The 11,862-nt window shown below is 39.3% G+C and overlaps 2 protein-coding genes across 2 annotated transcripts; both read left to right on the top strand.

Moving 5' to 3' along the window:
- Positions 1-7,988: 7,988 nt before the first annotated feature.
- Positions 7,989-9,543, top strand: LOC142169083 (uncharacterized). The gene is made up of 2 exons (XM_075230286.1): positions 7,989-8,920; positions 9,246-9,543. Exons 1-2 carry the CDS (start codon positions 7,989-7,991, stop codon positions 9,541-9,543), a joined length of 1,230 nt encoding a protein of 409 aa, XP_075086387.1.
- Positions 9,544-9,787: 244 nt separating this feature from the next.
- Positions 9,788-11,109, top strand: LOC142169082 (secreted RxLR effector protein 161-like). Its single transcript, XM_075230285.1, has 2 exons — positions 9,788-10,453; positions 11,050-11,109. Exons 1-2 carry the CDS (start codon positions 9,788-9,790, stop codon positions 11,107-11,109), a joined length of 726 nt encoding a protein of 241 aa, XP_075086386.1.
- The last annotated feature ends 753 nt before the right edge of the window (positions 11,110-11,862 follow it).

Below are 11,862 nucleotides of genomic sequence, written 5' to 3'. Positions count from 1 at the left end.
TATTTTTACAGCCATCGCCTCCATTAACAACCACATAGGAAATCGTTTTCCCCTTCAATCTTCATCTATGGATGTTTCTTCTCAATGTTGCCTTTGCTGGTGTATTATTAGGTGCAAAATTTGTAATTTATGCAGGCGGGAAGCACTATGGAAGATGCAAAATTCTTGAAACATATTTAAAGAAGTATTAAAATCTGTAGAAAATGCCAAAACATTTAATGACAAAAGATGAAAAAGATTGTGATAGTCTACTTCTGTAAAGGAGGTCTAAAATGCCCATCGCTTCCCTGTATCTTTCTAAAGAAAAAAGAATTAATCACTACCGGAGTTAACCAGAATGGATGACTGGAAAACGCCATTGTCTCACTATTTTTGTCGTCGACCTCAGCTCCCTCCATCACTGCCTCGCCAACACCACCATTCCTCTCACCTAACACACTTCACCATCGAGTAACCTTGTGTTTGCCATAGCAATGGATGTACTTTTCAGCAGCTGTTTTGTTTCAGCGCAAGAAGATTCGGAGAATTTGCCAGAAAATAGTGTGTGGGGGAAGGGGGAGGGTTACGGCAGCGTCAGATGATGACAATTCTATTCATTTTGCTTTTTTTTTTTCTTCGGATATTTTATTTATTTATTTTGTTTAAAAGCTTTTCTTTAACTCAAAAGCAAAATGGCACTTTTTCATTTGTTAGTTTTGCCGCGTGAACTCCACCCATCATATTTTTTGTATTGGTTAGTCATGAGGGATTTGATAGGTACGGATTGACTTATGTTAAAGTGTTTAATTGGAACAAGTCTCACTCAGAGTGTTAAAGTGAAATTTAATGCCAACTTTAGGGGCTCTATATGTATTTGACCCTTTTTTTTTTTTAACTACGTACTTTTTATTTCTAATAGATGGTAATATTTTAACTATATAAACTTTACCGGTTATTATTTTTGCCCCGTAACTTGTCATAAATGGAGGAGAAGATACGAATTGTTCGTGGAATTAAGTGATGATAAGTTATGTGTGTATTGTGTTTTTATGATTTAACAAATTTCATACGAGAACCAGATAAGGAGCCTGATACAAAGCCTCAAAGTGCTCAGAAAAACAAGTCACATGTCTGGCGCAAGTTCTAATAATATCAGTCAAAGGAACGACAGAGGGAACAAATGACTATCAGCACCTCCGGTCACAGTACAACTCAACTTCCTACAGGTGTTAAAATGTCACGACCCGAAATTCAATTAGCCGTGATGGCACCTAACTCAACCCGTTAGGTAAGCCAATTTACAAATATATGATTCAATAATATTTAATTGACTCTAATACACTTCCTAAGGACTGGTAATACAAATCATGAGCTTCTAAGATTTAGTGTTTACAAAGCTGGTATGAAATAAAATACAACATATGTTTGAAGTATACATGAACAGATTAAAATTCTAAAGCTACCATGAGCAAGAGGCAGCAATGATTGGAACGCAGGATCATCTTCAGATCTAGCTCCCGCCATGTGCAGCAATATCAACATCCAAAATCCACACGCAAGGTGTAGAAGTGTAGTATGAGTATAACCGACATCATGTACTCAATAAGTAACAAACCTAAACTTAGGTTGAAATTAATGACGAGCTTATATTAAGGTCAGAGTCCAACTCCAATAACCAACAACAGTTCATAACAATATAATTGAAGGCAGCACAAGTAATAACTTCAACAATAAAATGCTCAACTCGTATACAGTTGTAGAAAATAAATATATCCTTCTCAAGTATAATAGAAAAACTCAAATCTTTTGCCGAAAATCTCTGAAATTAGGAGTAAGTCTGACATCTGTGATTTTTCTAAAAAGCTTTAACGACAAATAAGAAATTCCATTATCAGATGGCATGAGGAACAATACTTTTCTATGCTTACATATCAAGTATGCATATCTAATGCAATGCAGCACAGTGATGAACTCAGGCACTCACACTCTTAGAGTACTCAATCACTCAGTACTGTATATGGCCAATCCAGCCCAGGAAAGATTCATCCCAATATATATATACATATTAACTTATATTCAGTCACTCAGTACTGTACAAGGCCAATCCAGCCCATGGGTAAATTTATTCCCAAATATAAAGACTCAGACAAAATCCATGTCTAGGGAAAAATTTATCACAATTATAAATAAATAAGACAAGTCCATGCCCTGGGAAGTCCATCCTGAATATAAATAAATAAGGAAAGTCCATGCCCTGGGAAATCCATCCTGAATATAAATCATCTATGCTCACTGTGGGGGTGCAGACTCCGGAGGGGCTCTTTCGGCCCAAGCGTGATATAAAGCCGATATGGCCTGCTGCAGCGGGCAACCCCGATCCATATAATAATAAAGCCTATAAGGCCTGCTGCATGCGGGCAACCCCGATCCATAGAATAATAATATGTATAAAGCCAATATGGCCTGTTTCACGCGGACATCCCCGATCCCATCAATATCCTCACAATGGATGAACATGATTGAGCATGAAATGTATATTTTTAAACAATTAAATTCAATAGAAACATGACCTTATGGGTCCCAAAATATCGGCATGCAGCCTAAACATGATCTTTAATACGAGTCTCAGCTCAATTTCCCTAACACGTGGAGAATATTCGGATAATAACACTATTCTTTAATTTTACAACTCCACATAATTTTATTTAAGTCACAATTTCTATGGTGCACGCCCACACGCTCGTCACCTAGCATGTGTGTCACCTCCAACAATTGATATAACACAAAATTCGGGGATTCATACCCTCAGCTCTAAGTTTTGAAGAGTTACTTGCCTCGAACAAGCCGAATCCAATGCCGAGCAAGATAAACAATACTCTGGAAATTCCATTCCGCGCGTATCAACCTCCATATGCCTTCCTATCTCCTCAATTCAAGCCAAACGATTTGTATCTATTCAATCACTGTGCAAATAAATCACAATTTACTCAAATGCTTACAAATTAATAATTTATGAAAATTCTCAACTCCGCTCGAAAAGTTGACAATGGGGCACACGTCTCAGAATCCGACAAAACTCATAAAATCCGATAACTCATTCAATTACATGTTCAATCATACTAATTTCACTCAAATCTGACTCCGAATTGGTATTCAAAACTCTAAAATTCATTTTATGAAATTATAGAAATTTCTTTTGATTTCCCTTGAAGATTCGACAATCATACGCCAAAAATGAAGATCAATTCATGAAATATAATCACAAGGGATTCAAGAACACTAACCCCAAGATGTGTGGAAACATTCCTCTCCAAGGTCGTCCAAACCAAGCTCCAAAATCCGAAAATGGGTAAAAATGTTGAACCCTCGAATATAAGGCATTCTGCCCAGCGTTTCCGCATTTGCGGACAGTAGGTCGCATCTGCGACCAACGCTTCTGCGGAACAAGCTCGTATTTACGAGACAACCTTGGCCAGCAGTGATCACTTTTGCGATGTCCAGGACCGCTTCTGCGCGTCGCGCTTCTACGCGCAAAATTTCACATCTGCGGCTCCTGCCCAGCAGTGCCCAGTCCGCTTCTGCGAAGGTCTGCTTGCTTCTGCGACCAAGCTTCCGCAGAAGCGGTTGCATCAGCAACCCAAACTTCTAGCAACTTCCAAAAATTTCAAATCGATTAGAACCACGTCTGAAACTCACCCGAGCCACTCGGGACCCCATCCGAATATACCAACACATTCCATAACATCACACGGACCTACTTGAGGCCTCAAATCATACATAATAACATCGAAACTACAAATTGCACCTCAAATCGAACTTATAAATTTTTCAAACTTCCAAATTCTATATCTTGTGCCGAAACACATCAAATCAATTCGGAATGACTTCAAATTTTACACACAAGTCATAAATGCCATAACGAACCTATTCAAATTTCCCTTATCGGATTTAGACCCCGATATCAAAAAAGTCAACTCTCCGGTCAAATTTCTAAACTTAAATTTCTATTTTAGCCATTTCAAGCCTAATTTAGCTACGGGCTTCCAAATAATTTTTTGGACACGCTCCTAAGTCCAAAATCACCATACAGAGCTATTGAAATTATGAAAACTCGATTTTGGAGTCATTTACACATAAGTCACACATCCGTTCAACCTTTTTAATTTAAGTTTTTAAACCTTGGAACTAAGTGTTCCAATTCATTCCAAACCCTCGCCGGACCTGAACCAATTACCCCGTCAAGTCACATAACGACTGTAAAGCATAAATTGAATAGAAAATGGTGGAACGGGGTTGTAATATGCAAAATGACCGGTCGGATCATTACATAAAGCTGCTGCACTGTTGCACTACACACGCAACAGTCACTTTTTGGAGCATGCTGTGTACCAGATACTTGCTTACATCATCTCAGTGACCTCACTTATATATTACCAACATGAGGCACGGGAAAACACACACTTGCAAACTCTCTCAAGTGTGCTGCCGCCTTCATTCATTCCTAGGGTTGAAAAACAAAGTAGCAACAGAACAAAGGACCAGATCTCGGCACTGAGTTCATCGTGTGTCCTTAGTATTGTTGTATCTTTGTCAATGTTATTCACTTGTAATTCCTTACTCAGCTTAGTTAGAAGCATCTTGTAGGATATCTTTGTAAATCATAAACCTTGTGTTTGTGTTTGACTAGAGTTAGTCAAAGTGGTGAGCTTTGTAATAGAGTTATTACAAAGAGGCTTGCAATAGAGTTATTGCAAGTACGTAAGGGATTAAGAGTTTAATTCCTAGGTTACAATAGGTTGAAATCTAAAGTTGCTCGGTTAGTGAAGTTGAAATCCTACAATTGTAGGTCGTGGTTTTTGATCCCGTGAGCTGGGAGTTTTCCAGATAAAATACTATTTTGTTATTTACTTACTGCTTTGTATGTATGTGTTTTGTGGGAACTGATAGAGAACCAGGTTCTCTATACAGTTTGGTAGACTCTTAGTTTACATAAATTGGTATCAGAGCCAGTTCTTTCTATAAGGCTAACACCTTGAAAGGATCCTCATGGCAGCTCGACCAAATTTTGAAGAAGGTTAATGAACCTACAGACCACCAAGATTCAATGGACAATACTATGACTGGTGGAAGACAAGAATGCATGATTTTATCATGGCTAAAGATTCAGAACTTTGGGATATTATTTGTGATGGACCCTTCGTCCCTATAAAGACCATTGGTGAGACAACAGTGATAGTCCCAAAGACAAGGAAGGAGTACAATGATGCTGACCGCAAAGCTATAGAGAAAACCTCGTCTGTGGTATTGGACCAGACGAGTACAACAGAATATCAGCTTGTCAATCTGCCAAGGAGATCTAGGAGGCTCTCCAAATCGCACATGAAGAAACAACTCAAGTCAAGCAGTCAAATATGGACATGCTCACTACTGAGTATGAACTCTTCAAGATGAAGGGTGATGAGTCCATTAAGGACATGCATACTCGATTCACTTATATTATCAATGAGATCCATTCTCTACGAGAGATCATTCTAAGGAACAAACTAGTTAGGAAAATACTCAGTATATTACTTGGTTCTTGGGAGAGTAAAGTCAATGCTATCACGGAGGCAAAAGATCTGCAAAAGTTGACAATTGACGAACTCATTGGAAATCTGAAGACCTACGAAATGAAGAAGAAGAATGACCAAGAAAGAAGAGAATCAAAAAAGGAGAAGAACCTGGTTCTCAAGGAAGACAACAATGACTCAAGTGGTAATGATGCTGACATGGCCTATCTGACACGAAGGTTTTAGAAATGGTTCACAGAAATGAGGGTATTTCAATAAAGGGCAGCTCTAGCAGACCAAAAGGCTATGATTGCTGTCACAAATGTGGGAAGCCAGAACATTTTATAAAAGATTGCCCTCTCCACAAGAAAGACCAGTACAAGCACAACATAAACAAGAAGGCCAAGAGGAACCCGGTTCCTGACAGGAAATTCAAGAGAAAAGATGTCGGTGACAATGTTGTGAAACAAACTCTTGCTGCATGGGGATATTTCTCTAGTTAATCCGAGGGAGATGGTGAACAAGGCGAAACCTCCATGATGGTTGTTGAATGCGAAGCACCTGAATATGACTCCATCTTTGCCCTGATTGCAAAATCTGTCGAGGATGAAGATGACGATGACGATGACGATGACGCTGAGGTAAACTTTCTAGACGTTCAAAGAAATTTGAAGTTTTACTCTCAAAAGAAGCTTGTATCCTTAGCAAATGTTCTGATTGATTATTATCATAACCTTATCAATGATAAAAATATTTTAACTATGAAATTAGGAGAGGCAGAGCATGAGAGAGATGATTTACTAGTCGTAGTTGTTGATTTAAAAGAAACCATTGAGGATTTAAAGAATGAAAAGGATGTTCTAACTGAGAAAATTGAAAAGGTAGAGTATGCGAGAGATGACTTGTTGATAGTAGTTGTGGATCTAAAGAAAACAGTAGAGGAATTTAAAAGGGAAAATATTTCTATGAAAGCTTCAATAGAAAATTACATGAACTCTTCAAAAGGTAAGGAAGTGGTGAGTGAGACACACCTTAAACTTGAAAATAAATTCAAAATGGTAAAATTGAATCTATGTGCTGAACTTGAAAGAAATAGACAACTTCAGGAAGATCTAAGCAGTGTTAAAAATAACCTAGATAAATCTCTGAAGTGGACCTGGTCCTCTGATACAATCACTTACATGTATAAAAGTAATGGGGGAAACTGGCAGGGATTTGGGCTCCAAAAGGAAAAGGCTCCTTATAACCCACATAGTAAGTATGTTATTGTCCCTGATAACTGGCTCTGCACTCATTGTGGTAACACTGGCATTTTAAAGATTCATGTAAAGCTACATTTTAGTCCCAATAGAAAAACAAAGTTTTTGAAAAAGTATCTATTGCTAGGGAACCTGACCCCTACAATAAAAACGTGTGATGCCTGCTTGGACAAGAAGGAGTTTAATTTGCCATTTTCCTCACTACAATGGACTCGAACTTGTTTGGGTTCCAAAGTCTAATATCTGATTTTTCTTGTGTAGGGAGCAGTGAAGGAAAGCAACCAAAGATGGTATATGGATAGCGACTGCTCTAAACATATGACTGGAACTACTAATGATTTCCTTTCACTCAAAACCCTGCAAGGTGGGAGTGTTTTCTTTGGCAATGGAAAAAAAGGATACATTTTGGGAGTTGGAAGAGTTGGGAAGACACCCACTCACTCAGTTGAGAATGTGTACTATGTGAATGGCCTAAAATACAACCTGCTGAGTGTCTCTCAAATCTGTGACAAAGGACACAAAGTGGAGTTCTTATCAAAGTCTTGCACTGTCACCAATCTTGTGACTGGTGAAGTGGTTCTGGTGGCAAAAAGATTCAAAAATATATACGTTGCTGACTTTGAGTCCTTAAACAGTGGGGATCTTACATGTTTGAGTGTCGTGGATGATGATGTTGAACTGTGGCATAGAAGATTGGGACATGCACGTTTCTCCTTGCCGAACAAGCTAGTCAAGAAGGACCTGGTCCGTGGGCTGCCAAAGTCAAAGTTCAAGGATCACAAAGTGTGAAGCATGTGTGGAAAGAAAGCAAGTCAGGTCCTCCTTCAAGCCAAAAAAGGAAGTAAGCACTTCAAGGCCACTGGATCTTCTCCATATGGATCTGTGTGGACCTATGAGGGTGCCCAGTAGAGGAGGAAAGAAATACATCTTTGTCATTATAAATGACTACTCTAGATTCACCTGAACCTTGTTCCTCAGAACCAAGGATGAAAATTTTCCAGTCTTTGCTGCCTTTGTGAAGCAGATTCAAGTGAAGATGAGCCATAATGTTATAAGCATAAGATCTGATCATGGTACAGAGTTCGACAATGCAAAATTTGACGAATTCTGTGCTGAAAATGGTATAAGTCATAATTTTTAAGCTCCCCAAACATCCCAACAAAATAGTGTTGTAGAGAGGAAAAATAGGACTTTTGAAGACATGGAAAGGACGATGCTAATTGACAGTGGTGTACCAAAGAGATTTTGGGCTGAGGTGGTGAACACTGCCTTCTATTTGATACACAGGTGCATGATCAGGTCCGTCCTATACAAGACCTCGTATGAATTGCGAAACGGGAGAAAACCCAAGCTGACGTACCTGAGAACATTTGGCTGTAAATGTTTTGTTCTTAATAATGGTAAGGAAGCGCTGGGAAAATTTGATGCCAAAAATTATGAAGGAATCTTTCTTGGATATTCTTCACAAAGCAAAGCATACAAAGTCTACAAAAAAAGAACTCAATGTGTTGAAGAAAGCGCACATATAATCTTTGATGAATCACACCACTTAAGTGGGAAAGATTCACATGATAAGAATGATCTAGACGAAGAACATTCAAAGGTTCTTAGAGAAGTAATTGATATGGCAAACGGGAAGGCAGATCTGATGAGTCAGGTCAATGAGTCTAATAAAGAAGATGTAGAAGAACCTCCTGTTGGTTTAGAGGAATCTAGTTCCTCAATTACAGCAATTGAAGCAGAAAGCAAAGTTGTTGATGCAGTGCAAGGAACTCCTGATGCTGAGCAGACAAGTGACACTCATTCGTCTATGGATGCAAATTATGGATCCCACTCAGAGGAGCTTGGGTCTTTTCACAATAAGATTCAGGTGTCCAACTGGAAGCACAAAAGCTCACATCCTCTCCAGAATGTGACCACTCCTCTTGATTTAGGGATACAAACTAGATCAAAGACAAGAAGCATGTTTGCCTTCTCAGCCTTTCTGTCTCAAATTAAGCCCAAAAATATCAAGGAAGTATTGAAAGATGCTGACTGGATTGCTGCTATGCAAGATGAACTCCATCAATATGAGAGGCACAACATGTGGTACCTGATTCCTCGACCTTCAGATAGAACTATTATTGGATACAGGTGAGTGTTCAGAAACAAGCTTTTTGAGTTAGGAAATACAACAAGAAACAAGGCCATATTGGTGGTTCAAGGTTATAATCAAGAAGAAAGAAGCTCCAGTTACATGGATGGAAGCCATCTGGATTCTCATTGCTTTTACATCTCATATGGAATTCAGATTGTTCTAAATCGATGTCAAGAGTGCATTTCTGAATGGATATTTAAAGGAAGAAGTCTTTGTCAAACAACTACCTGGCTTTGATAGTCATGAGCATCTTGAACATGTATTCAAGCTCGACAAGGCACTATATGGTTTAAAGTAGGCCCCTTTTGAATGGTATGAAAGGTTGTCTATGTTCCTTCTAGAGAATGGATTTATAAGAGGGAAAATTGATAACACTCTCTTTTTGAAGAAAAAAGGGTGGGACCTGCTAATTGTGCAAGTTTATGTTGACGACATCATCTTTGGTGCAATAAATGATTCCTTTTGTGAGGAGTTTTCCAAGCTTATGGGAAGTGAGTTTGAGATGAGCATGATGGGGGAACTGAACTTCTTCCTATGTCTGAAGGTTAAGCAAACCTCTAAGGGAACGATGATAAGTCAGCAGAAATACATTAAAGAGCTTCTGAAGAGGTTGCTTTAGTGGTGAGCACCCTCCACTTCCAACCAAGAGGTTGTGAGTTCGAGTCACCACAAGAACAAGGTGAGAGTTCTTGGAGGGAGGGAGCCGAGGGTCTATCGGAAACAGCCTCTCTACCCCAGGGTAGGGGTACAGTACCCTCCCCAGACCCCACTAGTGGGATTATATTGGATTGTTGTTGTTGTTGTTGTTGTTGTTGTTGTTGTTGTTGTTGTTGTTGTTGTTGTCGTTGTTGAAGATGTTTGAGATGGAAAGCTCAAAGACTATTGATACTCCTATTGCCACATCCACTCATCTGGACATGGATGAACCTGGTTCCCCTGTGAATGAAACCATGTATCGGGGTATCATTGGTTCACTCTTGTATTTCACAGCTAGCAGACCTGACATTGTGTTCAGTGTGGGATTATGTTCTAGATTCCAATCAAGTCCAAAAGAATCTCATCTGAAAGCTGCTAAGAGAATTCTGAGGTATCTCAAAGTAACACAGGACTTGGTCTTCTACTATCCCACAAGAGATAATTTTGACTTAATTGGGTATGATGATGCTGATTATGCTGATTATTTTGTGGATAGAAGGAGTACATCTAGGATGGAACACTTTCTAGGATCATGCTTGATTTCATGGGGTACAAAGAAACAGGACTCTGTAGCTCTCTCTACTGCAGAAGCTATATATGTGGCAGCTGCTTCCTGTTGTGCTCAATTACTGTGGATCAAGCAACAACTGGAAGATTTTGATGTGTTTTATGATTGTATGCCACTACTGTGTGACAACACAAGTGCTCTCAACATGGCAAAGAACCCGGTTCAGCATAAGAGGACAAAGCACATTAATGTGCGACTTCATTTTCTTAGGGACAACATTGAAAAAGGTCTCATCTGCATGAAGTTTTGCAAAACAGAGGACCAGGTAGCCGATATCTTCACCAAAGCATTGAGCAGAGAGCATTTTGGAAAGAATCGACTGGAGTTGGGACTAATAAAATTAAACTGAGAACCTGGTCCCTCAATAACTGGCTATGAAGGAATGTGAAGGTAAACTACTAAAAAGTATTTTCTAGTAATTTCTAACTCAATTCTATACCGTTACAGGTAAACATGCATGGCAATTACAGAGAAAACAAGTAGCTAATGATACTGCAATTTGGTAGAAGGATGAGGCTCATATTTACAAAAATCAGCCAGGAAACTTGATTCTCTTGACTCATGTTAGTAGTCCTTACACTCATACGCATTTTAAAACTGCTAAAAGTGACACATCATTAAAATGTGTCTGCCTTTTCTCTCACACCTTTTTAAGCCCAAACGTCACACCCATTACAAACCGACCCGTCTACCTAGTCTGTTGCACCCAATTGTAACCGATCCCTTATCCCCTCTAAATAACCCCACAATACTTGTCTCTCGCACAACTGTCGGCATCAAAGCCATCAAACTTCCCTCCTCTCTCAAAAAACCCTCTTTCTTGTGTCTTTGTTCTTAAAAATTACCATGTCTTCTCAAAAGCCAGAGTCTCCTAAAGCCACCATTGTTACTCCTACTGTGTCTTCATCTCATGAAGCATAGCAGTTTGAGTCTGCATCTCCACCTTCACCCAGTGAACAACCCATCTTTGACCAACAACCACACATTGTCTCTTCTCCGACTCCATCGAGTTCTGGTTCTCACTGTAGCTGGAAAAATCAAATCCCAAAACGTTTGTTGTGACAAACTCTCCCTCTGCTACATGGAATAAATGATGTGTCATCAAATTGGGGAAGTAATTGTAGCCCAAGAGGCTATTACTGGTCTTGGTGAAGCATCTTGTGTGTCTACCACTCCTTCTTCTCTAACATTTGATCTGAATATTACATCACCATCAGGTAACGCCTCTCTTGCCTCTACTGATTCTACATTGTTGAATGTAAGTGAGAAGGAAGATATAGAGAGTATGCTGTTTATTTCTACTGAAGGGGGTTTGGTTGGGGAGTATGTGTTTGGTGATGTGAGTGCAAATACTTAGGAGGAAGAAAAGGGTAATGAGGATGGAAGTGGGGAACTGGTGCCTCAATGAGAATTGGTACCAATTAGTACTACATGGGAGCCAACAGAGGGACTTGCTCCCTCTACCCACGAAGAGCACTCTGCTCCTACTTGGGATGAAACTCCATGCTCCACTAAAAAACCCATGGACAGTACTGACCCTCTTCCTTCTTCTCATCTAGATGCAGTTCCATTAAATTTTGTGATTCCTGAGATGAAGCCCTTATCTGAAGAGGAAGATAATGAAAGTGAAGAGTATTATGATGATATGCCTGTGACACAGCTTATAGCTGCTAG

Source organism: Nicotiana tabacum, chromosome 14 (genome assembly GCF_000715075.1).
Source record: "Nicotiana tabacum cultivar K326 chromosome 14, ASM71507v2, whole genome shotgun sequence".
Classification (NCBI taxonomy): domain Eukaryota; kingdom Viridiplantae; phylum Streptophyta; class Magnoliopsida; order Solanales; family Solanaceae; genus Nicotiana; species Nicotiana tabacum.
The sequence above is the reverse complement of the archived record's forward strand: the minus strand, read 5'-3'. Positions and strand labels throughout refer to the sequence as shown.

Excerpts from the sequence above, each read along its gene's own strand:
- LOC142169083 (XM_075230286.1), top strand. The coding sequence starts at position 7,989 with ATGGAAAGGACGATGCTAATTGACAGTGGTGTACCAAAGAGATTTTGG. Across the intron at positions 8,921-9,245 it reads AGAACTATTATTGGATACAG|GTTGTCTATGTTCCTTCTAG; the intron begins GTGAGTGTTCAG and ends ATGGTATGAAAG.
- LOC142169082 (XM_075230285.1), top strand. The coding sequence starts at position 9,788 with ATGGAAAGCTCAAAGACTATTGATACTCCTATTGCCACATCCACTCAT. Across the intron at positions 10,454-11,049 it reads TTTGCAAAACAGAGGACCAG|CCAGAGTCTCCTAAAGCCAC; the intron begins GTAGCCGATATC and ends TCTTCTCAAAAG.